We start from the raw sequence: 27,581 nt of genomic DNA, 5'->3' as shown, positions 1-27,581 counted from the left end.
GGTAGGGGTGCCAACTTCCTGGGGAGACCTCCCAAGTGCTTTGTTTCCAAATGCTGATGGCTAGCTAAACATCACAGGGAGAGGGACACCGAAGGGCTGGAAAGCAGGTGGCAGGGACCTCACTGGTGGCTGACTTGACCAAAAAAAAAAAACATCAGCCGAACGAAAAAACAGGAAGCTAGCCGTAGCGACACTGGCCAGTGCTACATCAGAATGAACTGTCAATCTTCTCCCAGTGGCTCCGCAGTCCGCACCTGTTGGGAGCTGAGTCTTGCCGACTAGGTATCCTAAAGTTTTCTTCAGCACCCTTGTGTCCTTCCACTGTTAGCACGCTCTGATCTGATGTGTAAGGGATTCTACATAGGCCACACCTCCACCTCCACACATAAGGAAACAGAGGTCTCAAGGACAGAGTTGGCTCAGCTACTGTCCCTCGAGGGGATGAGGACCCACGATGCAGATATCCAGGCCAGTGCCCAGAATCAAATCTGTGTTCACCACCTGGAGTGGATGTGGTCTTTGACGACAGCAGTTCCTCCTCCTTTAACCGCAGAAAAAGAAAAGAAAAATAAGGGGAAGGGTGACCTCACTGTGGATCACTTGGGCATAAAGTTCCTCCGAGAACCCAGTGTAGCGGAAACCAGTGTCAAGGCTGCGCCCCCTGCTGGCGGCAGCGCAAGATCACATCTGCGGTAAAGGAGGGCAAAGAAAGACAGCTGGCTGTACTAAGAATTTGAAAGAGCGAGGATGGATATATGTGAGGGTTTGGAGGGAGGAAAGGGGAAGGGAAAATAGTGTAATTATAAGAAGTAATTTTTAAAAGGAGAGCGTAGGACACAAAACAAAAACAAAAACAAAAAAAAAAGAGAGAGAAAAGAAAACCAGACTTTGGAAGCACCCCAAAGTCAAACAGCCAAGATGAATAAAGATTGGGTAAATGCCCCTGGCCGTTATTTTTACTTCAGTAGGTCTCCACTTCAGATAGTATGAAATGCAAGCTTGTTCCTAGAGCCCTTAGATCAGACAAAGGAACCCCGTTAGAGGTGAAAGGAGACAAGGGTCCCGTCTCTGCCCTGGAGAGTCCTGTGCGGCTCCTGTGTAGTAGTGGCGGAGTTGTGTGGAGCAGGTGGATGCGAACAGTCTCCCGCGGCCTCCGCTTCCTATCTTCCGCCTCGGGAACTGCTCCTGCCTCCTAAGGCAGGAACTGGCATCTGCAGGGATACCAAGCATGGTGCTTACCTTTGCAGGACAGCGACTATGAAAATCCAGACGAACATTCGGACTCTGAGATGTACGTGATGCCAGCGGAGGAGACGGGCGACGATTCCTATGAGCCACCGCCTGCTGAGCAGCAGACAAGGGTGGTTCATCCAGCCCTGCCCTTCACCAGGGGCGAATACGTAGGTGAGGCCAATGTGGAGGCTGGGACCACAGGGAGAGGAGGTGGGCAAACCTAGTTGCTGCCTGAGGGTCCCCTGGCATTCTCTACTCTCACTTCCAAGCGGCAGCCCCGGAGCTGGCAGGTGTAGGGGAACAATGTTATGGCTTTTTCATTTTATGGGGAGCGTTTTTCCCCCCAGATTGGGAGCACTAAACAGGTTCCCTGTACTGATAAAGAAGTGTACCCTGGCCGGGCGGTGGCGGCGCACACCTTTAATCCCAGAACTCGGGAGACAGAGGCAGGTGAATCCCTGTGAGTTTGAGGCCAGCCTGGTCTACAAGAGCTAGTTCCAGGACAGCTAGGACTGTTACACGAGGAAACCCTGTCTCCAAAATCAAAAAAAAAAAGTGTACCCTAAAAGCCGCCCTCCCTTGCTTTTGTAGCTTCATGGAAAATCAACCTGGGCATTAATCTTCTTTCTCCGGGGAACTCCTTCATTCAAGGCTCTGAAACTTCTGAGAAGCCCAAACAGAATAACAGTGTGCTTCAACGACCTGAGTGTCCACTAATGTCCCCTCTACTCTGGTGCCAGACGGCTTTATACACAGGCCATTTAGACTGTGGATGTCTGAAGGGGGCTGGGGGTGCCAGTGAGCCCTGGGCCTGGACTCTTTCTCTTAGGTCCGGTGGACACAGCACAAGTCTGGCTTTGAGGCATGCCTCTTGTGATTCAGGAAGCCTGGTGTGGGAGCACAGGCCCACAATCCTAGCTTGGGGGTAGGGATGAGGAAGGAGTCCAAGTTTCCAGGTTGGGCAACATAGCAAGACCCTGTCTCAAATTTTAAAATAGTTTAAAAACAAACATAAATAAAACAACAACAACAAAAAGCTGGCTGGGGGTGCGGGTCGGTGGTAGAGTTCTTTGGTAGCTTGTGTAAGGAAGGCATCAGGGGGAATAGGAAAATCACTCCTGTTCTCACCACAGCAGGTTTCCGGGGGTGGGGGGATCGAGTGTGTCCACAAGGAGCGTGAAGACGCAGGTATGCAGCAAGATCATCTCTACTGTCGTCAGCAGCCTCCCCAGAGGCTGCAGGTGCTGCTGGAGCTGCATTCCATGGTGAAGCTGTTAGGCCCTTCCTGTGGCCTCGGACCATGCTCAGTCCCGAGCATTTAGCAGTGAGCAAGGCAGCATACCCTTGCTATGTTCTATAGGTTACAGGGCAACGCTTTAGAGCCATGGCTTCTTAGCCCTGCCAGTCTTGAGGAAGAAGGATATAGCTTCACTGTGTGGAGGAAGGAGAGACGCAGGGCGCGAGCTAACTGTGTCACGGTTATATAAGTGGCAGAGCTTGGATGTGAGCTGGACCTCTCACCTTCCACACTGGCATGCCCCAAGCCCTGCCCCACTCACTCCCGGATGGATGTGGCAAGTGACTTTGTTCACTCACTGTGATGATCCCAAGAGGGAAGAGGCTGTAGAAGGTGCACAGGGCAAGCCAGAAGCCACAACTCAGTTCTTCAAAGCCTGCCTTCTGTGTTTTGCTACTTCTCGTGGGTTTTAAGCATCACATTCAGAATTCTATAAAAACTCCAAGAGCTACAAATAAAACTGGCAATGACAGGCTCCGCAAAGCTGATGCCCTGGTGTATGAGCACGGTAAACGTGACCTTGGCCACTTACCTCCGACGCATGCTGAAAGCAAGAATGGGCCACAGTGTCAGGGCATGACAGGCAAGGTAATGTCCCAGGAGGAAGCAGGAAACCCAGCAGCCTGCTGTAAGCCAGTGTGTTGAAGGATGCCAGGGCATCCCTACGCTACGAACTATGTCAATCCAATCCAATAAGAACTCAGCTCACAGCTGTTTTCCTTATTCCTAGGATAGCTCGAAGGTGGATAGCGTGATCTTCTGTTCATAGTGTGATCTTCTACTCTTTTTTTTTGTTTTGACTAATTGGATATGAAATGTTTTTTTTCCTTTTTTTTTATTGAGAAAAAAAAGTTTCCGCCTCTTCCCAGCCTCCCACTCCCCCCCACTCCTCTCCCCGTCCCCCCACTCCTCTCCCTCTCCCCCCGCTCCCCTCCCCCTCTCTCTCAAGTCTGAAGAGCAGTCAGGGTTCCCTGCCCTGTGGAAAGTCCAAAGTCCTCCCCCCTCCATCCTGGTCTAGGAAGGTGAACATCCAAACAGCCTAGGCTCCCACGAAGCCAGAACATGAAGTAGGATCAAAACCCAGTGCCATTGTCCTTGGCTTCTCAGCAGCCCTCATTGTCCGCCATATTCAGAGAGTCCGGTTTTATCCCCTGCTTTTTCAGTCACAGTCCAGCTGGTCTTGGTGAGCTCCCAATAGATCAGCCCCACTGTCTCCGTGGGTGGGTGCACCCCTCTTGGTCCTGACTTCCTTGTTCATCTTCTCCCTCCTTCTGTTCGTCATTGGGACTTTGGGAGCTCAGTCCAGTACTCCAGTGTGGGTCTCTGTCTCTATCTCCATCCATCACCAGATGAAGGTTCTATGGTGATATGCAAAATATTCATCAGTATGGCTATAGGATAGGATCATTTCAGGTTCCCTATCTTCAGCTGCCCCAGGAACTAACTGGGGACCTCGCCTTGGGCACCTGGAAGCCCCTCTAGGTCCAAGTCTCTTCCCAACCCTAAGATGGCTCCCTTAATTAAGATATGTGCTTCCCTGCTCCCCTTTCCAACCTTCCTTTATCCCAATCATCCCGTTGCCCCAAGATCTCCCCATTTTACCCTTCTCACTTTTCTCTCCCCATTTCCCCTTACCCCCCTCCCACCCCACCCTTAAGATCCCGATTTTTTGCCTGGCAATCTTGTCTACTTCCCCTACCCAGGAGGATAGCTATATGTTTTTCTTTGGGTTCACCTGATCTTCTACTCTAAAAGGAGCAAGGAAGTGCCAGAGAAACTGTAACTGGTCCAAACAGGCGCAGTTAGTCGATGGCAGAGTAGAAGGAACCCAGATCTGTCTGGCTTCAGAGCCTGGGCTCTCAAATACCTGCTGAAAGGGACAATTCTGGACAAAGCAGGGTCACCTGGCTTCTCCAGGAGTGAGGAAAGGAATTCCTCCTAATCACTTGGGGATCCCTTGGGAATCCCAGGGAACTTAAAAAACCCAACGTAATAGACTTTATCCGGAAGTCCAGAGTTAGGTCCATAATGCAGCCACTTTTAAAGTCCTGAAGGTGGTTCTAGTCTGTAAACACAAGTGAGAACCACATTCCTTGCTTCCTCATGCTGCTTCCACCCACTGGGCTTAGCAGAATGTGGAACTCTCAGTTCTCCAGAGCATGTAGGCTTGTATCACTCCCCCGGGAATGTGGTCCTAAGGACCTTCTGCTAGTTAGCATCTAGGTAAACAGACAGATGGACAGACGGTGGGAGCTTCAGTCTACCTGTCCTGTTCACTTGGTTCTTTAAGGACACCACACTGTAGTCACATACATGCCTTTGGCTGTGTGTTTCCTAGAACCCCACGGTATCCATACGACGAATGGCCTAAAGCCTCTTTTATGTTCTTTTATGTTTGTTCAAGACAATCGATCCAGCCAGCGGCACTCTCCACCCTTCAGCAAGTCACTCCCCAGCAAGCCTAGCTGGCCTCCAACGAAAACGAGGCTGACCTCCACTCTGCCCTCTCCCACCGCCCTCCAGAAGCCTCAGATCCCCCCCAAGCCCAAAGACCTCCTTGAGGATGAGGTAAAGTAAGCCTGCTCAAAGGGCCGCCGGGGGGGGGGGGAGCTGGAGGGGCCAGAAGAGTAGGCCTGAAGCAGCCTCCCTTCCTCCAAGCCCTGCTGTCTCTCTGTCCATCCCATCCCTCAAGGCGACACTTGCTTTCTCTCAAACTGGCAATATGACCCATTTTAATCATCACAGCTTTCCAAGAAGCGTGATGTTGTCCTGGATCTGTGCCCCTCCTACAGCCCCCACCATGCCTCTCAGAGCTCTTGCTCCCCCGCTGTCCCTCCCCTCGGGGAATCCGGGGACTCCCCTTATCAGCTTCAATGCCTGCTTCTTGAGAGTTTTCCTCCTCTTGGGATTGTTACCTTTTGAAAGTGACCCAGTGAACTAGCCAGCCTGTGTAATGATAGCTGCCTGCACCTAGTGGCCCTGGCTCCCAGGGCCTTTGCATTTTAAAGAGAAAGACAGCCCTCAGGCAGGGTACAGCCATTAAGATACTCCTACAGGAGGACCCTAAAGACAACTCTGAGCCACCAGAATCTTACTGAAGCTGCTCTAAGAAATCACTTGTTTTGAGATGCCTGCTGGTGATAGAAGCTGTGGCTTGGGGAACCTGTTGAGGAATAGCCTTTATCTGCATCCTAATATAATTTCCCATCAGGAGACAGAAAAGAGAGGCTTTTAAGGCACAGTGGAGACAGCTTCTAGGTTTAAGTCCCTTCTGATTCTGTCAGCTTTATGATTTTGGGCTAGCTGCCCAACATCTCTGAGACTGTGGTTTTTCCTCCCTTATTATCTTTATATTTATTTAATAAGTATATAGATAAATAGAGATATAAATGTATTTCTTACACACACACACACACACACACACACACACACACACACACACACACACACACACAGTGTTCCTATCATATTCCAGGCTTTTTACAAAGCCGGTTTCCTAGTCTCTCCTGAGGACTGGAGGTGGCAGTAGCCAGCACTGAGTAGAGCTGCTGAGCCTCATGGTAGCTGGGCTCAGTGGTGAATGAATCCTGGTCCCTTTTTCCTTTGCCATGGGCTCAGCACTCCTACAGCATATACACACTTCATCCTGAAAGGCTCCTCAACCCTGTCACCTCTACACACTCAGTGCCCCTAGCAGAGGGCAGCAGACTTGGGGGGAGGGGTGGTCTCTCAATCCGCAGTCTGTCAGTCAGAGAGGTGATCCTGTCTCTTTAAGGAGGGCAGAGGTGACAGGGAGCAGGAGAGCAGAGTAGAAGAGGGTGAGGAACCAACCAGGAAGACTCTCTGTGAATTTAGACACAGAAGCAAAGGGACGCCATGGGCTGTGACAGGGTCTCCATTTCTGTGATGAGGTGGGAGGGAACTGAGGGCAGAGAGGCAGAGTTCTGCACACAGCGTCCTGCAGAGGTGGCTCAAGGAAGCCGCACCAGTGGGAGAGAAGTGTAGAGGAGGCTGTGTTCTCCAAGGAGCAGATGGGAGGATGAGATTTTCAAAAGGTTACAGCCAAAGCCAGGGACTAGGTGATAGTTCAGTTGGTGAAGCTTTTGCATTGCAAGGAGAAAGACCAAAGTTCAGTTCCCACAGAACCCACATTAAAAAGCCACGGGTAATGAGGCTCACCTGTAATCCCAACACTGGTGAATCAGCTGATCCCTCGGGCTGACTGGCTGGCCAGACTAACTTAATTAGCAAATGAGTCCCAGACCAATGAGAGACCCCGTCAAACAAAGAAACCCAGTCTGAAAAAACAAAAACAAAAAAAGCAAATAAAATTAAATTTAAAAAAATCAAATGGGCTGGAGAGATGGCTCAGAGGTTAAGAGCACTGCCTGCTCTCCCAGAGGTCATGAGTTCAATTCCCAGTAACCACGTGGTGGCTCACAACCATCTGTAATGAGATCTGGTGCCCTCTTCTGGCCAGAAGGTATACATGCAGGCAGACCACTGTATACATAATAAATAAATAAATAAATCTTTAAAAAAAAATCAAACAAATGAAGCCCACAAAGTGATCAGCACTGAAAGAATGATGTCTGAGGTTTTCCTCTGTGGTCTTGTGCCTGCACACACGTGTGCCCCTCACCTGGACACACATGTGTCCCTGGACCTGTACACACATGAGTTCCCCTGTACCCGTATACACGTGTGCCCCTCACCTGGACCTGCACACACGTGTGCCACTACACCTTTAACATGTGTCCTTGGACCTGAATACACACGTGTTCTCCTGCACCTGCGCACATGTGTGCTCCTGTACCTGTGCACACACAGGACTGAGGATGTGGCTCAGTCGGTAGAGTGGTTTTCTGGCATGAACAAACCTCTTGTCTCCATTTCTAGCACCACATGTATCAGGAGTGGTGACAGAGACTAGTAGTCTCAGCATTCAGGAGGGTCAGGGGTCAAGGTCATCCTTGCCTGGAGAATGAATTCAGGACCAGGCTAGGCTACATGTGACCCTGTCTCAGGAGAAAAAAAAAAGATTCCACAAAAAAGGAAAAGAAAAGACAAAATCAATATGTATACACACACACACACACACACACACACACACCAACTTTTTCCTTTTCTAGTATTTAGAACATTATGCATCTCTAACACTTTTTTGTTTTTATTTTGTTTTGATTGTTGTTGCTTTGGGTTTTTTTGTTGTTGTTGTTTTTATTGGGTTTTTGTCTTGTTTTGCTGAGACAAGGTCTCTCTATGCAGCACTGGCTGTCCTAGAACTCACTATGTAGACCAGGCTGACACCACAGTTATGGTTTTATAGATTGTGTATGGGATAATGGAGTTTCTATGAAAACATCGCAGTGATTCTGGTGGTCTCTTTAAGGTACAGATTGTATGGGTCTTCATCATACACTTGTTTTGGCAGGTAGCCACTTCTAACCGTGGAACTGCAGAGCTGGAAATGCACATTGCACGTTTGAACAAATGCAATTTGTTGGGATTGGATCGAGTCTTTTCTGTCGTTGCTCTTTTGTAATAAAACTGACTTGGTTCCATAAATTCCGGAAATAGCATTACTCTAAATAGATAGGATTCTAGACAGTATAGACAGGACGGCTCCTACTGAAGGTGAAGAAGAGTCGAGAAACAACAGCTATCTGGAAAGAGAGAAGAGCCCTAAGGGAGGATGGAGAGGGTGGAAGGGTGGGTTGCAGGAGGCACACAGGTGGCTTCTGGGTACTTGAAGTTCTTGGCACTCAGATGGGGATCAAATCCTGCCTCTGCTGCCTTGTGCAAGCTGTGTGTTTTCTCTGTACCTTGGAGTTGGAGGGAGTATCCACCTGACAAAGATTGTTAAGATGGCTGAGTGATGGGATGGGGTTTTGTTGTTTTGTTTTGTTTTGAAGGGAGTTGTTTTGTTTTTTTCTTCTATGGGTAACTTTCTTGTCAATCTATCAGGCCAGATTAGAAAAATCATTTTTAAGACCTGGGTAGCTCATTTGTGTTTTATCTGTATAAAATCTCTATCTATCTATCTATCTATCTATCTATCTATCTATCTATCTATCTATCTCTGTCTCTCACCCCCCATTTCTGGTCAACTGGTTGTTGACAAAGACCAAGAAAATACAGTAAAGAAGTAACTGATTTTTAAAAAGTAACAGGGCTAGGAAAACTTTATATCCACATGTAAAATGAGGGGATTGAACCCTATCTCATGTCATACACAATATCAACCAGAAGCAGACCATAGACCTAAATGTAAGCTAGGAAACCACTGAGCTATTAGAAGGAAGAAAGCATAAGTAGAAATCTTTATGACCTTGACTTAGTCAATGTTTATTTTTTAGCGATACCAAGACACAAACAACAGAGAAAAAAGATACACAAAGGGGACTTTAAATTTAGATCTTTGTGCCAGAAGTGACGCATCAAGAAAGCATGATCGAGGCCCATTACGCATGCCTGCAATACCAACACTGGGAGCAGAAGCAAGAGAACTTCAGTTCAATGCTAGTCTATGCACATAGTGAGGCTCAAAATTGGAGAAAAATGCAAGTCATGCATCTTATAGAGGACTTTTATCTAGGACATACAAGGAGCTAATATACCATAGCAATAGGAAGGTAAACAGCCCAATTAAAAGTTGGAAAGGATATTGATAGCAAAAATATGCATATGGGTAGTGGGCCTAAGCAGCAGCATCAAAGGAAGATAGATCCAGACGACAAGACACACCTAAAGTTATATTCGGTATTTGAGAAGCCTAGAGATTAAAGAATCCAGAATTTGCTGAATGCTGATGTCGTGGTGTAAATGAGAAAGAGCCCCACGGTCTCCAGTATTTGAGTACTTGGTCCCCAGTTGGTAGCACTGTTTGGTGAGGTTCAGGAGGTGTGGCCTTGCTGGAGAAAGGATGTCACTGGGATGGCTTTTGTGTTTCTATAATCTCACCCCACATCCAGTTCAGGCTCTGTTTGACATCTGTGGTTAAAGATGTGGGCTCTCAGCTACTATGCCTTCTGTTTGCTATGGTGCCTCCCCGTCCTCATGGATGCTTATCTCTCTGGAACCCTGAGCCCAATCAACTCTTCCTTCTATAAGCTGCATCTGCTCCTGATGGTTCATCACAGAAAATACAACTGCTATGATCTATTTCACGTAAGGGGCTTCAGCGGCCGTGGACTTAGCATTCACGGAACAGAGTCTGGTAGGAAAGTCCCTGTAGACCCAACAGGTGGCTAAATGCCCAAAGGCACCCCATGGTAAACTTCACCTAGTGCAATTTTATAGTATGTGAGTTACAGCCCATAAAAGCTTTTATAGAAACGAAAACCTCTTTCTCCCACAGTTAACTATGCGCTTACAGCAAGCATTCTCTCCACTCATTGCTGTGTTACTTTTAGGCTGATTATGTGGTCCCTGTGGAGGATAACGATGAAAACTATATCCATCCCCGAGAAGGCAGCCCGCTGCCTACTGAGAAAGGTAAGCAAGTGTTCGAAGTCTGGAGAGCCTGGAAGCTTCTAGCAGTGAGCCCACACCAGGTTGTTCAGCGGTAAGCACTGAGGAGATCAGAACTGACAGGCGCTCCTCCTCCATAACCCCCCACCCCCCTTGGCTCCATTCAGAGCCTTTTCTCTTCCTTCCATGGTCAAGGTTTTAGATTCTGGTTATGAAAGCCCTGGAGCTACTATCTTAGGCTGCCTTTTTCACGCAGAATGGTCATCAAAAGCTAACGCTCACAGGATCGCAAGCCCCAGGGTGGACTTGGAAGCAGTGCACCACGAACAAGTCTGTGGCGGAAGGATAAAATGAGAGCCGTGTACTCCGCATCCTGGCACCCTCCAGAAATAGTGATTTTAGGAAATACAGTTCCAGACAGGAGACGGTGCCTCTTTGGATGACACTTCCTGTCTAATAAACTGGACCAGAGAGGACTGTCCTCAAGAATGCTGGGTTTTTGTTTGTTTGTATTTACTAGCAGCACTCTGCTGTACTACCAAAGCATAGGCAACCGCTTTAAGACTAAGCCACCCAGTGCACAAAACAATACCTACATGTTCCTCCTCCGCTCAAACCATCTCAAAAGCCAAGTGAATTTGTGTGCGGAAGGGAAGGACAAGTGATTAATTTGGCACCACCGTGTTTAGCTTTGATATTCTTTTGATTAAAACAAAACAGAGCCAAACTCTCTTTTGTCTCCCACCCTACCAGACGGGTGACATTCTGATCTGTGGTCCTTCAGCACATTGTTTTATTTCATTCCTTTAATCGCTAATATATCCAACCCAGAGCTTCCCCTTTGGATGGTTTCTGGGATTAATAAGGGTCACGGAATCTTTGCGGATCCTCTGATTTGACTGATCTTCTTTCCCCCTATGAGAACTTTCCTCAGTAAAGCATGGCTGTAATTATTCCATGTGTGCATATTCGTGTGTTTCAGCTCCCATGGTGAATAGATCAACCAAGCCGAACAGCTCGTCAAAGCCAATGTCACTGCCAGGGAACGTCACAGGTAAAGTATATGCACAGTTGGTTTGGTTTTACAACCGCTCCAAAAGAGATATACAACTAAGAGCACACGTGACCAATCACCTGTATCCCCAAGTTCCCTGATAATGGGGAACCAAGTCTTTGTCCCGTCCATGCCCACAGGCTTTCTGCCACTGCCCTGACCTCTACTGACTAGATTCCAAAACCATCTCCCTACGCATGATGGGCAAAAGTATCCCTATGTGGTGGCAACTATCTCTGAGTTGGGATCAACTTCTAGCCACATGAGAACCACCAGTTTATAGAACAACGACTCAGTCCATAGGAACTTGTCTCCCAGTGAACATTTGGAGAGAGTAAAATGGCTGGCTGGTCTGTAGCTTTTATCAAGAAAGGATAGATAGAATCTGTATTTCTGAGCTTTTTCTAAGTTGGTTTCATTTACAATTCTGCACCCTGCCCCAGAAAAAAAAAACCTTGAAATTTATAAATCTCCATAAATGTGCAAGCTGAATTTCACACGAGTGCAGCCTATATTATTGCGGAATGGCTGGGTGGAGTCTTTTGTGTGCATGCGTCAGAGTATGGGATGCTGCAGTCTGATAGCAGCAGAAAATAACAGTCTCCAAGAACGCCTGCAAGGAGACGGAACTCTGGAGCTTACACGGCCCATGTGGGGGTAGGGTGGTGTTAACGGAACAAATGTTGGATATAAAGCTGAAGTAGAGTTATGTCGGAAACACACAGGAGCAGGACACACTGAGGACCCGTAAGTGAATGTCTTAGCTGAGAAAGTAAGCAGCAATTGAAACCCAAGCTGCACCTTTAAAACAAACACTTCTAAATTTCTGCTCAGGGCAGATAGAGACGGAAGCTGATTTTCCCATTTTACTTTTATGCTTTGGGCACATCACCCATCACACTTCTCCCTTAGAGTTTCCTAACCAAGAACTGGACGTGCTCAGAAAGCAAGGTGGGTGCCTGGTATACCACTGCTGGGGTCATCCCACTGCCAGGTCGTCCCACTGCCGGGGCCGGCCCACTGATGTGTGTCTTGGTCTGGCTGCACTCTGAGGGAGCAGAAGGGTCCAGCTGGTGAATAGAGGGGTCTGTCTCCATTCTCCCTCCCTCCACGGTCACAGAAATACTCTCCTTCTGAGAGAGGCACCCATGACTCTGACCTGCACAGCAAGCCTCCAAAGAACGATGCAAACATCTGACCGGAGAGAAGTGCTGTCTGAGTCCACCGCTCACGTGGTCTTGCCTCTCGCCCTCTCGGAGTCTCTGTCTGTTTCACTTGGTGTTCGTGAGGTGTAGGTAACACCTTTGCAATGTCTAGCACTCCGCCAATTCCCAGAGACACTGGGTATTCATCACAGGACACTAGTAAGGTTTCTGGTCACTTAGCCCTGAAATAATCACACAGATACTATATTAATTAAATCGCTGCTTGGCCCATTAGCTCTAGCTTCTTATTGTTTAACTGTTACATATTAATTTAACCCATTTCTATGAATCTCTGTATCTCCATGTGGCTGTGGCTTACTGACTAAAGTTCTGGCGTCTGTCTCTGGGAGGGGGCTACATGGCATCTCTCTTGGTCCACCCTTCTTTCTCCCAGCATTCAGTTTAGTTTTCCCTGCCTACCTAACTTCTGCCCTGCTAGAGGTTCAAAGCAGTTTCTTTATTCGTTAATGCTATTCACAGCATACAGAGGGAAATCCCACATCATTTGTGAGCTATGAATATTATATATAACATTCACCCATCTTAGTATAAAAATACTGATGTCTATGAATCGTGATGTTTTGAGTGATACATTATGCAATCATTGCCCCAGCTCACTTTTAGATTCCACACCCACCCAGCCAAGATCCCTTATGTCCGTTTTTATATAGTCAGTGCTATTCCCACTCCCGGCTCCAGGCAACCACTTGTCTTCATCCGTTGCTGTAAACCTGTGTTTGCTGACATTTCATAGAGACAGGATCACTCACGAGGCGGCCCTGAACATCTGGCTTCTGAACATCTGGCTCTTTCCCCACAGTTTAAAATTTTTAGCTATCAGAAACTTTTGCTCCTTTCCCACATTCTGGATGTGTTTGGCTGATTCTTTAAAATATCATATTTATCCTGTTTTCTGACCATAAAAAGTGAATTTGGTAAGATGAGAGTGTCCCCATTTCAAAGAGCACCCGAGACTGTTTTTTAAGAGGTCTTTCAGCTAGTTTGATACTAGGAAAATAACTAGAATGCATTCTTCCTAACGCAAGACTATGGTGAATTTTTTTTAAAAATGTATTTGTCAGGGAACAGGGCACGTTCCTATCTTGGTATACACAAGGAGGTCTGAGGACAACTTTGTAAATTCGGTTCTCTTCTTACACTATGTAGGTTTTGGGGATTGAACTTGGGTCCTCAGCCTTGGTGGCCAGAACTTGTATCTGTTGAGCCGGCTCACTGGCCTAAGAGCACACAGGCTTGCACCAGCACCACGCCCTGGTAGCTCAGAGCACAGCTGGAAGGCCCTCCTGCCTGGTGGCTAAAAGCTATGGAGAGGAAAGAGAAGGGGAGATGTTGGTGTGCTGGCTGGGGACATGGAGGAAAGGACAGCTCAGCAGAGAAATTAGGCAGTGGGTCTAACAAGGTTGGTGTCGGGGTGGGCTCTGCTTCCTATTTTTTCAGACATGGTTGCCTCCTTTGCCCTGAGTCCTTCTATCTGATGTGAGTGGCTAGCCTATCTGCACAGTATCAACCTCAATGTTCAGTTTTAATAGCAGTTGGGTGATCACAGTGGGACTTGCACACCAGGGTCGGATGACATTTCTCTTTATTTTCACAGTACAGCTTACTATATGTGAGGGGACACAGCGGCAAAACTGCCGATTTGACTGCTCTGTTATTAGGGGGAAGGTTTATACTGCGAGTAAAAGAGAGAAAATACCCAGAGACACCAGGAAGAGTCCAGAGCAGGGGCGGGGCGGGGAAACGGGACAAGCGGGAGAGAATAGCGGAGACAGCAGAAGAGAGTAGAGCACAGCCTTCAGGAGAGTGAAGAGCAAGAGAACGCTGTGGGATAAGCTCTTGCTGTGGGATAATGCTCATGCACACTGTAAAGATTTGTCACCCATACTGGCACGAATTCAAGGTCCGGGCTGCTGGTTCCCTTCTATGACTTCAGGAGATGCAATGAGTGGTAGGCTCTCACTTGGTAGTGACTGAGTAGACATTCTCTGATGTATGTGAGGAGCAGACACGGTGCTGAAGTGTGCTGTGTATGAACCGGCAGGATCGGGCACACCAGGAGGGGTGGGCTGAGCCCACATGAATCTAGACACCTTTGCTGAGCATATCTGTACAGTGTGCTCGGGGCAAGTGGTATTGTCTTGCCTCCCTCTCAAAGGCACTTCTGTGTGTTTTCACTGGGCTCTCAGAACCAGGGTCCCTGAACTTGCCCTTGAGTCTAAGGAATGAGTCTTCCAGAAGCATTCTGGAAGTTAGAGTGGCATTCTGACCTACAGCCTGTGTGAGCTTACATGCTGGCATTTTTTCTTTCTTCTTGTGTGTGTGATGTGTCTGTGTATGTGGTATGTGTATGAGTATGTGTATGTGTGTGTGTTTGTATGATGTGTATGTAAGTGTGTGAGTGTGATGTGTATGTGTTTGTGAGTGTGTGTCAGTGTGTGTGTATGTGTGATGTGTGATACTTGTGTATGTGTATGTGTGTGCGTTTTTGGTGTGTGTGTGATTTATGTGTATGTGTAATGTGTGTGATGTGTGGTGTGTTGTGATGTGTGTGTCTGATATATGTGCATGTGTGATGTGTGTGTGACATGTGGTATGTGTGATGTGCAGTATGTGTGTGATGTATGTCTATGTATGATGTGTGTATGTGTGTGTGATGTATGTCTATGTATGATGTGTGTGATGTATGTATATGTATGATGTGTGGTATGTGTGTGTAATGTATGCCTATGTGTGATGTGTGGTGTGTGTGATGTATGTCTATGTGTGATGTGTGGTGTGTGTGATTATGTCTATGTATGATGTGTGTATGTGTGTGTGATGTATGTCTATGTATGATGTGTGTGATGTATGTATATGTATGATGTGTGGTATGTGTGTGTAATGTATGCCTATGTGTGATGTGTGGTATGTGTGATGTGTGGTATATGTGTAATGTATGTCTATGTGTGATGTGTGGTATGTGTGTGTGATGTATGTCTATGTATGATGTGTGTATGTGTGTGTGGTGCATGTGTGTGTGGAGGTAATCATCCTCTCTCACTCTTTCACCTTGTTCACTGAGGCAGGGTCTCTCAATCCAACTTAGAGTTCATCAGTTGGTTAATCTTGCTCCTAGATTTCTGAGTTTTCCATCTCTGGCATTACAAGCAAGGGGCCACGCCCACTTGGCATTTACATGAGCTCTGGGGGTCTGACTCTTGTCTTCACATTTGTGTGGCAAGTGCTTCACTACTGAATTATCCCCGCCCTGTGCCGGGGTCTCAAATATCTCAAATATCTCATCATCTATGTCCATTCCTTTGCTCTTCCCTCCCCATCCCCGGCTTCAGTGTCACTGGATACAGGCCCTCCATTTAAAGTGACACAGAGCGTGTGTGTCTCAGGAACGCTAGCCTCCCTAATCCGGCCATTCCTGAAGGTAGGCCCAGTGACCGACACATGTATGTTTTGTGCAGGTCGAAACAGTGGGGTCTGGGACTCCAAGTCATCCCTGCCTGCTGCGCCATCCCCCCTTCCACGAGCTGGGTGAGTACTGACTGAGGATAGTGGTTGTATGAGATCTGTGTGTGCGGGATGGCGGGACCCTGCTGCCCTAAGACTCCTGTTAGTTCTCCATACCTATGGACCAGAGGAACTGCCACTAAAATCGGAAGTGAGGAGTCTTGCCTCACACAGAGTCAGTTTTAGCTAAAATGTGAGTTCATTGGCTCACTGTGATTTGCAGGGTATCCCAGCTTTCAGCATCCGAAAGCTCCGAGATCTCCAACCAAGTTCAACCTTTACTTTCTGGTGCCTAATTTCATTTGCAAGTAGTGCATGGCCTATAAAAGTGGGCCTGGCCTCAGAACATGAATTAGGCGCTCGTACGCCTGAACATGCGTTAGTGTTTTCTGGGACAAAGCCTATGGGATTTAAGGTGGCTTTGGAAACTGCTGTGTGAGTATTATGGCACCATTGATTTAATTACTTTTCTATTGCTGTGTTAGGACATCAGGACCAAGGCAGCTTGTAGAAGAAAGTGTTTAATCTGGGCTTAGGCTCACATGGTTTGGGGCCATGATGGCACAGTGAAGGAACGGCTGAGAACTTATGTCTCGATCCACAACCATGATCATGGCAGAGGGGAGAGAGAGACTGGAAATGGCACAAGGTTTTTGTAGTTGTTGTTGGAGTCTTTGAGGGGGGGTGTCAGTTTTGAGACACGGTTTTTCTGTGTAACCCTGGCTGTCCTGAAACCTGCTCTGCAGATCAGGCTAGCCTCAAACTCAGAGATCCACTTGCCTCTGCCTCCCGAGTGCTGGAAGTAAAGGTATGTGCCACCACCACCGACCGGAAGCACAAATCTTTTGAGACCTCAAAGCCTGCCCCCAGTGACACGCCTTCTCTAACAAGGCCACATCTCCTAACCCTCTTAAACAGTTCCACATTCTGAGAATCAAGCAGTCAGATATATAAGCCTGTGCGGACATTCTTACTCAAATCACCATATACTCCATACAATTACGTTGGCTCAGCAGGTCGTTAAAGAAGTTCGCTTATGACTGGGAAGTTGGCTCAGTGGTTAAGAGCAGGCAACACTCTTTCAGAGGACTGAGTCTGATTCCCAGAATGAATGCCAGAGGCTTACAACTGCCTGTGACTCCAGCTCCAAGGAGTCAGACAAATCTGACCCACACGGCACCTATCCAAACACCACACACACACACACACACACACACACACATACACACACACACACACACACACACACACACACACACACACACACACACACCTTATATTCACATGCACTCACAGACACCACACTCACACACATGCACTCACTCACTTACACACATCATACACACACACACAACACACACATGCACATACACAGAAATTTTAATAAAATAGATCTTTTTTAAAAGCACAATTATTTATGTATAAAACAGACCTGCATGGTTTCCATCCTGATTCTACCCCAGTGCACACCAAATAAGTCTTAGTTCGATGGGTTATTAACCGAATCTGCCCTCCTCTCTTGGCTTCACTTTGAGCAGATCCTTAGTCTTTCTGAACCCATTTTCTGATATCAAAAAATGTGACAATAATAGGGAAAAAAATTGAGATAGGGTCTCCCTATGTATCCCTGGCTGGTCTGGAATGTGCTCAGTAGGTCCGGCTGGCTGCCTGCCTCTGCCTCCCACATGCTACCACACACAGCTTCTTGTGGGTTTTCAGTTTTGTCTGAGACAGGGTTACCCTACATAATACACACTTGGAGGGGTCATTTAGATGGTTGAAGTGATCTGTGAGGACTTTAACCTTGCTCCAGACTCTGGCAGACACTGGATTATTAGTACTCTTCCCCTGTACTTCAACTCTAGACAAAACATGAGGGGGTGTAGCGGGGAGGAAGAGAGAAGAGAGTGGGGGACTGAATCAAAGAAAGGGAAAAGAATTAAAACTAAACTCCAACAAGGAGCATAAAGCCCGAGGAAAGTAAGTCCAGGCTCTATTAAAGCTCTCAGCTACCGCTCCAACACCTGCGCCATGCCACCATGCTCCCTGTCACACTGATAACAGACTGAACCCCTGAAACTGTAAGCAAGCCCTCAATTAAATGCTTTCCTTTGTAAGAATTGCCTTGGTCATGGTTTCTCTTCACACCAATAGAGCACTGGCTAAGACAGTTAACCCTTCTCCATCTGCTGGCAGGACCATCACAAATCCTCCAGCCTTCCTCCTGTCCTTTTTTTTTTTTTAAATCATTTGTGATTTTTATTGGGATTGCATTGAGTATATTGAGGAAAACTGACATCGTAACCAATTGAGTCTTCCAATTCACGAGCACATACACAGATCTCTTTTCATAAGGTCTTCTTGGCCACTTTCATTAACATTTTATCAGTTAGTTTTGTCCCTGAGTCACATTTTTATGCCATTGGGAAGGATTCTGTCTTGTCATTTCAATTCTAGCTATTTATTGCTTGTTTCTAAGAACTTTGATTTTCTGTGATAATCTTTAATCCTAAATCTTACTAACTCTCTTACTCGGTTGTTTAGGATTTCTGGTTGGTAGTCACACTTTCGCCTGTCCTTTAAGAGCGGTCTCCTGCCCACTGTTTTCCCTGTCAGGGTTTAGGTCTAAGAAGGTGGTAGCTCTGCTTCGTCTTCCCTGTGTTTAACAAGGCTGATCTTTTATTCCCCAGGAAGAAGACAGCTACACCCCTGAAGACAGTAAGTTGCTTCTGCACTTGAAAGTGTGTCCCATTTCCTGCAGTATCTTTTGTGAGCCTCCTACTTAAAGAAAGCAGGGCATCCAGCTGTGCTTAACACAGCAGGCTTAGCACCTGGAGCTACTGCAGACAACTTGATTAACTTCTAAGGCTCAGAGAGCTGGGAAGGTGCTACCCCTGGCGAGCTGGTCCTTGCTGGATTCTGTTAGCCTTCCTGAATGTGTGCAGCGGATAACAGAAGATATTATCCACTCCTCGGTCACTGCAGGAAGCCTCTGTCCACTTCCTGCCTTGCGGATCCCAGAGCAACTAGCAGACCACTGTGTATCAGATCAATTGCCACAGGCAAAACTCAGCTTCTGGCCAGAATGGGGAGACCCTGGGCAAGTCCATGATGCCATGCAGCCCAGATGGACCCGAGCTCTAGAACGTGACAGTGACTGTCATTTAAGATACATAGAAGGTGGGACCATGTGATGCCCGATGCCCACTGCACAAGCATTGCTGCCCGGCAGCTGCGGGGGTCATAGTGTCCATCAACACTGTTGACAGATTATGATGTCCCCACAGTGAAATGTGCTGCCCCTCCATGAGACACACCCATCCAGTTTTCCGTGAATGGAAACCACTATAGCTATGTTGCCATGATTTACAGCAACTGCATCAGGTCTCTCCCAGCGTATTTAATATTGCTCTGACTTTGATCTCCACGTTCTGCTGTGTTGAAGGTCTTTGTCTTTTCTCCTTATCGTAGACTCCACTTGCCTCTTCACAGAATGCATCAAAAGTTTGTGAAGGTAAGTACATTTATTCTGAAGGCTGCGCGTGCACTCTAAAAGTAATTTTTTAATGAATAATATGCATATCAATCCTTAATTCTGGATTTCTTTCATTGTTTATGAGCCAATTGTTAATATGAAGACAATTCTGAATGATTAGTGCTTTGCGTTGTAGTAGTAAGTCACAAAGTTAGCTCGGAAGCCTGAGCTTAGCCGGCAGGGTCTATGGAGAAGGCTACAGCCTGCCTGCCACTTGTCTATCGCAGAAGGCACAGTCAGCTAGAAAGCAGCATGCTGGTACTATGTATGACCTTAGAGAACAGCTCAGACAAAGTAATGAATTTTTAAAACTCTCTTTATTTAAAAAAGTTCTGCTGGAAAGGTTTCGAAGTTCAAGTGCCCCTGGTCTTAGTACATCTCCAAACACTTCCCTGCCTTTATTTCACTATATCTCAACACAACATGCTTTTTAAAATAATGACCCCATTTAAAAAGTTTGTATTTGAAAAACATGACTGGGGACAGGAAAGAGAAAGTATGACTCATTCATGACGTCAACACTCAGAGCATAGAGACCCTGAAGTCCTGCCCCCGTCCATCTCCACACGTGAAGGCACCCTGTGCTTCATCACAGTGCGTGTCCTTTCACCGTGTCCTAAGTCAGCGTCTGCACCGAGCATGCTGGTGTCCGGGTAATGGGACAGTGAGCACACATGCATACAGCTCTTATCTCTGCTTTTGTTGCACCATTAGGTCCCCCCTGCCATTCTATTTCTGTCTTCTTTTCTCTCCCCAAGCTGTTTCTGTCTTCCACCTCCTCCTCCTCTGCTGTTCTGTGGTTCTCTGCCTCCCCTTTAACGTTTTTCTGTTCCTGGACATGACACGCATGCCTCACGCCATCCTTCCAGGCTCTCCAGCCTGCTAAGCAGAGAGCACAACAGAGAGCCTCTGTGCAAACTTCAAGGCTTCTGGAGCCTCCAAAACCAAGATGGAGGGGCTGCTGTCTTGCCCCCTGCTGCTCGAGGCCTTGCCTGGAGGAGTTTAGCAAGCTGCAGCTTCCTTTGGACTCCTTCCAAAAACAGAGGCAAGGGCCATTTAAACCCAAAGGGAAGGAGCAGCCATCTCTGCCCTGGGGAGGAGACTTCGGGACTGTGAAAGATAAGTCTGAAGGAAAGACAGACAAGGAAGCTAGTGACTTGAGACCAGGCAGGGCTTTGCTGGGTGAGGAATCATTGCCCACGGCCTGCTTACAAGTGGGGCGCAGGTTGAAAAGTTTCCTTTTTTGGCTGCTGTTTGGCCATTGCTGGAAGGACCAGTGAGTAGTCATTTAAAGAATCAGATGACGGACAGACATCTCTCATGACTGGGGGCCCTAGGGTAGGAAGACAGGAATCCAGAGAAACAATCTGCTTGAGTTCTGGTGTGTGAGTGGGTGCAGGAAAGAAACGGCTGACGTGACTGATCTATGATGTGGTTAAGGTTTTTATTGTAGATAGGAGAGAAAACAGCCAGAGCCATCTGGAAGAGTCTAGAGCAGAGAGAGAGAGAGAGAGAGAGAGAGAGAGAGAGAGAGAGAGAGAGAGAGAGAGAGAGAGAGAGAGACTGAACATAGCCAGGACTAGGAAAACAGGAGGGACTAGTGGAGATACTGAGATAAGAAGAGAGTTTAGCTAGAGAGCAGGTGAGCTCACAGTGAGAATAGCCAGGTTGTAAGGTGGACGAGCAGCTGGGGGAGGGAGCCAGTTGACTCTGAAATGTGTCACAGGTCCTTGTGCTACTGAGGGAGCCCAAGGACCAGCATGGACTTTGGTATCCCGATAGCGGTCACAGGTAACCATATGTCCCTTCTGCCTGAGGTAAGGGAAATGATCCTTTTCAGACAGGGACCAGTTTCCCAAGTTCCTGAGGAATCCTGGCTTTTATCTAACAGCCAGAAACCCTGTAGTGCAGCGTGAGTTCATTTCTGGATATTTGGACAGCCCAAGAGACCTAACAGTTCTGGAAACCAAATTACTGTAATTATGGGAGCTGCCTGTCACAGCTCCACCAAAATGGAAGAGGCTTTTACAAGACGGCAAGGCCCTGGCTAACAGAGTCTAGAGACAATACAGCCTGGTCAACGCTTAAGGCGTTGGCTGACAGCGTCTGGAGACAACACAGCGTGGCCAGCGCTTAAGGCCCTGGCTGACAGAGTCTGGAGACAACACAGCGTGGCCAGCGCTTAAGGCTGCTGGAACCTAATGGAGACATTGCGCTCCTTTGGGAATTTCTGAGTTTTAAAGAACTGTGCACAAAGTTAGCATGACAGCTCAAAGTAACCCGCCACACATTTGAAATACCTTTAGAGTTCAAGGCAGGCTGATGTCAGGACCCAAGAGCTGACCACTTCCAGCACACCAGTCACTGCTTCTGTTCCTTTGAAATCTCTGCAGCTTCTGTCTTTTCTTTTTTGTCGTTGTTTTTAGTGAGCTATATATTTTTCTCTGGTCCCCTCCCTTCCTCCCCATTCCCAGGGTACTCAGGAGATCTGGAGATCTTGTCTTTTTCTACTTCTCATGTAGATTAGATGCTTTTGTCTTTTTTTTTTTTTTTTTTTTTTTGCTTTTTCGAGACAGGGTTTCTCTGTGATTTTGGAGCCTGTCCTGGAACTAGTTCTTATAAACCAGGCTGGTCTCGAACTCACAGAGATCCGCCTGCCTCTGCCTCCCAAGTGCTGGGATTAAAGGCGTGCGCCACCACCACCCAGCCATGCTTTTGTCTTTTTTTAATGTCTCAGTAGGAAAGTTCCCTGTGGGCTTCAACAGAAATTTCTTAGACTCTGTGGTTAAGCCTATTTCCTACCTTCCCTCCTGAACATGTTGAGATCCAAGTGGAATCAACATTCACGGGTAACCTGGACTTTGATTCAGTTGATTTTTCAAAAGAAGTAGATCATTATAAATTCTGAGGTTTTACCTCTCATCAGCAATAAGTCACTTATCCTACCTCTCACGGCCAAGCAAGACACACAAATGTGTGCTAACACCTGAAGGGATAAGGTTACACAGAAAGCAGAGAAAGGGAGATGCAGAGGAATGTTAAGCTGTTCATCTCCTGACACCCACCTGCTCAGACACTTACAGTCCAGTACCCAGGGCTTCTGTCTTCAGGTACAGAAGGAGTTCAGAGGTACTGGCATGGTAACACTGCCAACAGGAAGTCACGGTCCTAGGAGTACACACACCAAGAGAGTGGCAAGTACACAGACTGAGAACACCTTAGAAGACAGGGTATTCCAAAACATCTGGTCAAAGAGGGTCCTACACAGCTGATGTGGCTGGATTTGGGGATGGGGACAGATATTTCACTATAATACTAATATGAGACCTCTTTTAATCTAGAAAAGCCTGTCCCTGCTGAACGCCACCGAGGGTCTAGTCACAGACAAGACGCTGTACAGTCACCAGTGTTTCCTCCCACGCAGAAGTAAGAATCCTTCCACTTATTCATTCTTTCTTTTAAGAATATTTTTCATTTTGATTTTGTTTTTATGTCTCTATGTGAGTATATGTTGCCTGTGTGTGAAAAGGGCATCAGATCCCCTGGAGCTGGAGTTACATGGTTATGAACTGTCCATTGCAGACACTGGAAGCTGAACTCAGGTTTTCTAAAACAACAGGACACACCCACTTTTTCTAACCCTTTATTCTATATATATTTTAAAGACAGGGTTTCAGTCTGTAGCCCTAGCTTGCCTGGCTATGTATGCATTGCCTTCCTTATATAAGTAGCCAGGATGCCCTTTAACTCCTGCCTCAGCCTCCAGAGTGCAGGAATAATAGATCGTGAGCTAGCTCTTCCCCTTTAAAAACAAGTTTCTTCTTGTTGCTATGGAAATTCATTGCATTACAAGGTCACACAGAACTTCTTAATTAAATCTGGAAAGGCGTTAGCAACTTAAGAAACTAAGAATTTCAGAGACCCATTCTTCAAGTTATTTGTCTCATCTAAAATATAACATTTCAGTTAAGGCTCCCCCTTTTTCAAAGTTAAAGGGGAAAAAAATCTTGCTTTTTCCAAAGGTTTTGTTGCCCTCCCATCTTTAGATCTTGTTAACCTTTGGTGTAGATTCTTCAGATTTTGCATTGTGCTCTGATGATGCCCCTTTGTATGCCTTGAATATGTTTTATTACCATTGGTTGATAAAGCTGGTTTGGCCAATAGTCAGGCAGAATATACCCAGGCAAGCAATTCAAGCAGAGATAGAAGGGGAAAGAAGGTGGAGTCAGGTAGATGCCAGAAGCCACTGAGGAAGCAAACTGTGTGGTAACAAGCCCCAAATAGAGACTGATAGAAATGGGTTAATTTAAATTGTAAGATCTAATTAATAATAAGCCGGAGTTAATAGGCCAAGCAGTTTGTAATTAATATTAAACCTCAGAGTGATTATTCGGGAACTGGTGGGCAGAAGAGAAACCTCCTCTTACCTTCCTCTGCCTTTTACTTACCCTGCATGTCTTCTTTTCAGACCTGTCCATCAAAAGCCTGTTCCTCTGCCAAGTAAGTGCAATGAAATCATGATGGCCAACCCCGGGTGGAGGTCAGGGGCGGGCTTGGGAGCCAATGGTCCTGTTACCTCCACCATGCAGCCCCCGTGTCTTCTCTCATTCATCTCCCTAGCTGTAAAATGGGGCCAAAGATACTGATTTTGTAGGGTTATTTTGAAAGGTAAATATTTCTAATATTTAGTATTGGTTGAACATTTACTTATCAGCCATCATCACTTAAAAAATTATAATACATCTATTTTCAAAATCAAATTAAGTAAAACAAAACATGGGAAATACCTAGAACAGTGCTTGGCACCAAGAACGTTCTCAGTAAATGATAGGTATTTCATTTAAATCTGAAATATGCTTTAGTGGACCTCACAAATATCTGTAAAATGTACCCTACAATGAGAATGATAATTATCTGGGTAATTTTTCCAAGGTAAACTTCACCTTATAGAGCAGTCAGACGATCAGATCTGGAGAGGTGGGTGAGAGGTTGGGTTCAGTTCCCAGCACCCACAAAGCCTGTACCTCTAGTTCCATGGATCAACGTCCTCTCCCAGCCCCTACCCTCACATCCATATACACACATGCACAGTGAAAAATTCAGTCTTTAATATACACACCTATGAGTCAGGTAAGTCAGGCTCTCAGAAGGAAACAACCCCACCTTTCATTTCTTTCAACTCAATACAGGGGGTGAAACAAAAAAGGAAAATGCTATGTGAAATTTGGGACATATTTCAAATTAATCCAGATTGTCCACTCAAACAGAATAATTGTCATTTACAAATATACATTTGCATTTTTGCTACACAAGTTTTTTTTTTTAGTTCTTAGTTACACTTTTGGTTTATTTTAAATAAATGCCTAGATCCATATCTGGTACACAAGAATGAGAGAAAGGAAGGAAGGAAGGAAGGAAGGAAGGAAGGAAGGAAGGAAGGAAGGAAGGAAGGAAGAAAGGAAGGAAGGAAGGAAAGGGGGAGGAAGGACAGAAGCAAGGAAGGAACGAAGGAAGAGAGGGGAAGGAAGGAAGCAACAGAGTATTTTCTCTATTTCATGTGTTTTATAGTCAGACTTACTTCTGAGAGAGGGTCCTACTGTGTAGCCCAGGCTGGCCTTAAACTTGTGATTCTCCTGCCTCAGTTTCATAGTAGCTGGCATTACAGCCTGCATTACCAGGTCCAACCTGACAGAACTTATAAATGTCTAGAGCCAACAGTCAGTTGCTATACTTTCCTTCTTGAAAGACAAGAAGAAAACCTGGATTTTTCAAAGATAGGTATTTGCCAAAAAGTAAAGACCTCTTAAACATCTGGAATGATCTTGGGGATTTCGAGGGGTCCTAAGGCCGCCTCCGAACAGCATTGTCTAAGGACTTTTCAGCTCTGTGTATGGTCCACAGTGCTAGCTCAGCAATGAGGCATGGGTACTCTAATTAACTGTGTGGGAGATAGGAAAGACTCATGAAATTCTCAAATCTCTTTTAGGGTTTCCAGAAGTGGGAAGCCCAGCTGTAGATGGACCATTACCTAGCTTTTCATCTAATTCCACTTTTGCAGACCAGGTATGCCATGATCATGATGTCATCGGACTGTTCCAAGTTAACCTTGGGAAAGGGCTTGTCTTCTGAGAAGATGAGTGGAGTAAGGCTCAGGCTGGAGTCTGGCTTTCAACCGAGTTGCTCTGATGGCTATAGAATATTCTGTTTTTTTCAGTGGTGAAGAAAAACCTTGTTCCATTTTTTCTCATGTCTATTCCGAGTACCCTGAAAAACAATTCGTGCCTCTTTAAACTAGTGAGAGAATGTGTTGTTTTTGTTGTTATTCCTCTCACATAGTTTTAATTTAAGCTTTATAATTTCCTCAGAATAGACCTGTGGAGTCTTATGATGTTAATGCCTATATCAAGCAGAACAACATGAAAAAAAAAACATAGAAAGGGCCCTGTGTGTCCCTGAATAAGTCTCTCTGAGCTTATGCAAAATGTGAAGGTGATAAGCGAATAAATATCCTTATTCATCATAATCAAGCAAGATAATGTAACCTGAAACTCCTGCCATTGGGAGCTGGGGAAACAGTTCGGTTGGTAAAGAGCTTGCTGTACAAGTGTGAGGATTTGAAATCCATCCCCAGAACCAACAAACAGAACAAAAGAAGACGAAATGAAAAAGGGATGTGATGCTGTGTGCTTGTGACAGAAACAGTAGAACTCTGGGGTGGGCTGGCCAGCTAGCCCAGCTTCATCTCTGTGTCCAGTGTGAGATGCTAACTCCAAAACAAAGTGGACAGCTCCTGGGGGAGCAACACCAAATGGTGATGTCTGGCACACGTGCACCCCTGCTTGCATGTGTGTGTGTGTGCGTGCAAGCCATATGAGCATATGAACACACACACTGACATTATGAAGCCCTCTATAAAGCATCAAGAATAAGAAAACAATGAGAAAAGTGTATGTAATTCATTCAGGAGGAAAAGTGGTCCAAGGGTCCTAGTGAGTCCATATAAACCTTGCGGTTGACCAAAGGAAACACAAAACTCATTTTAACAAAATGAGTTGCAGATTATTGTTCCTGATTTGGTTTTTGCAAAACCAGTCATTTAAGCACCTCACCTAAATACCTTGAGGACCAACTCATGTTCCACAATGCCTATCTCACAGGAGGCGGAACTTCATGGTAAGCCCTGGTATGCTGGCGCCTGTGACCGCAAGTCTGCTGAAGAGGCCCTGCACAGATCCAACAAGGTTTGTGCATCTAGAGATCCTACACTGTGGAAATCATCATAAATCCAACTAAGTCATTGCAGGGGTGTAAGCCCAGGTCCAGTCCCTGCACTTTCTCCTCTCTCGGGATCACCCACCTTATTCTTCCATCTTCTGCCTTTTTACCTTTAATCTCAAGGCTCTGTGGGGTCCACTGCCCCTCAAACAATGGAGAGAAGTGGGAGGCAGGGGAGGTTTGGGGGAAGACCTGGAGGAGCCTGCTGCAGGAGCCCCACCTTGGAGTGAGGGTGACAGGCTATTTTGAACCAACTCATGGGACCCAAGTGTTTATTTTTGAGAACTCAACATTGGGTACAGATGCGACAATGCAAGATTAAAGCTCCCTTGTCACTTCCTCTGCTCTCCCGGTTTTTAAAGCCCGAATCCCTGTCAAAATGTTATCAGTGAGCTGGCGAGGGTTCATTTGCTCTGCCTACAGGGAAATTGTGGGTAGCCCAGGCTTTCTAGGGCCGTGTCCAACAAGCTGAGGTTTTCCTCAGTTTTTGCTTCTTTCCTGTCCAGCCTACACTACTTATGGGGAAAAAAATGACCACCTTTTTGCCAAGGGGGGGGGCACAATGCTGTCCACCAGAGAGTGTGATACTGGAGAGACAGGGTGGGAGAGAGGTGTGTTTTGAACCAGTTACAACCTGTTTGTATGGGCCAATCACAGCTTTGCCTGGATAGCAATCACAGCACTGAGGCTTATATTTTGAACCAATCACTATACCTCCTTAGCTAGTCTACTAGGGGAAGGGCTAATCCTTGGCCACGGTGGAACTGGTTGCAGGGCCATCTAGAGTCGAGTGAGTCTTGCCATCACTGCAGCTGTTTCAGGGAGCCCCGACTCCACACCCTCCGGACCCAGGAGAGTCAGCTGTGATCTTTTCAGAGTCCTGTCAAAACCTCCTGTCTCTCTTCAGTGGTTGTCACTGTCTGGCTGACTGTAGCACTCTATTTTAAATGTCATGGTGGTCCCCATGGCTTCCTTTGGGTCACACAT

General features: G+C 46.5%; 1 protein-coding gene across 1 annotated transcript in view; it reads left to right on the top strand.

Moving 5' to 3' along the window:
• Positions 1 to 27,581, top strand: part of Blnk (B cell linker) — a 65,841-nt gene that overhangs the window by 31,448 nt on the left and 6,812 nt on the right. Inside the window, exons 5-15 of the mRNA XM_075974072.1 lie at positions 1,248 to 1,404; positions 4,935 to 5,098; positions 9,946 to 10,027; positions 10,986 to 11,057; positions 15,739 to 15,808; positions 18,475 to 18,502; positions 19,256 to 19,298; positions 22,661 to 22,745; positions 23,788 to 23,819; positions 25,306 to 25,382; positions 26,477 to 26,560. Coding sequence (XP_075830187.1) covers positions 1,248 to 1,404; positions 4,935 to 5,098; positions 9,946 to 10,027; positions 10,986 to 11,057; positions 15,739 to 15,808; positions 18,475 to 18,502; positions 19,256 to 19,298; positions 22,661 to 22,745; positions 23,788 to 23,819; positions 25,306 to 25,382; positions 26,477 to 26,560 — 894 coding nt within the window. The remainder of the gene's footprint in view (positions 1 to 1,247; positions 1,405 to 4,934; positions 5,099 to 9,945; positions 10,028 to 10,985; positions 11,058 to 15,738; positions 15,809 to 18,474; positions 18,503 to 19,255; positions 19,299 to 22,660; positions 22,746 to 23,787; positions 23,820 to 25,305; positions 25,383 to 26,476; positions 26,561 to 27,581) is intronic.

The sequence above is a fragment of the Microtus pennsylvanicus genome, chromosome 5 (assembly GCF_037038515.1).
Source record: "Microtus pennsylvanicus isolate mMicPen1 chromosome 5, mMicPen1.hap1, whole genome shotgun sequence".
NCBI classification, from domain to species: Eukaryota; Metazoa; Chordata; class Mammalia; order Rodentia; family Cricetidae; genus Microtus; species Microtus pennsylvanicus.
This window is presented reverse-complemented; position numbering and strand designations above follow the sequence as displayed.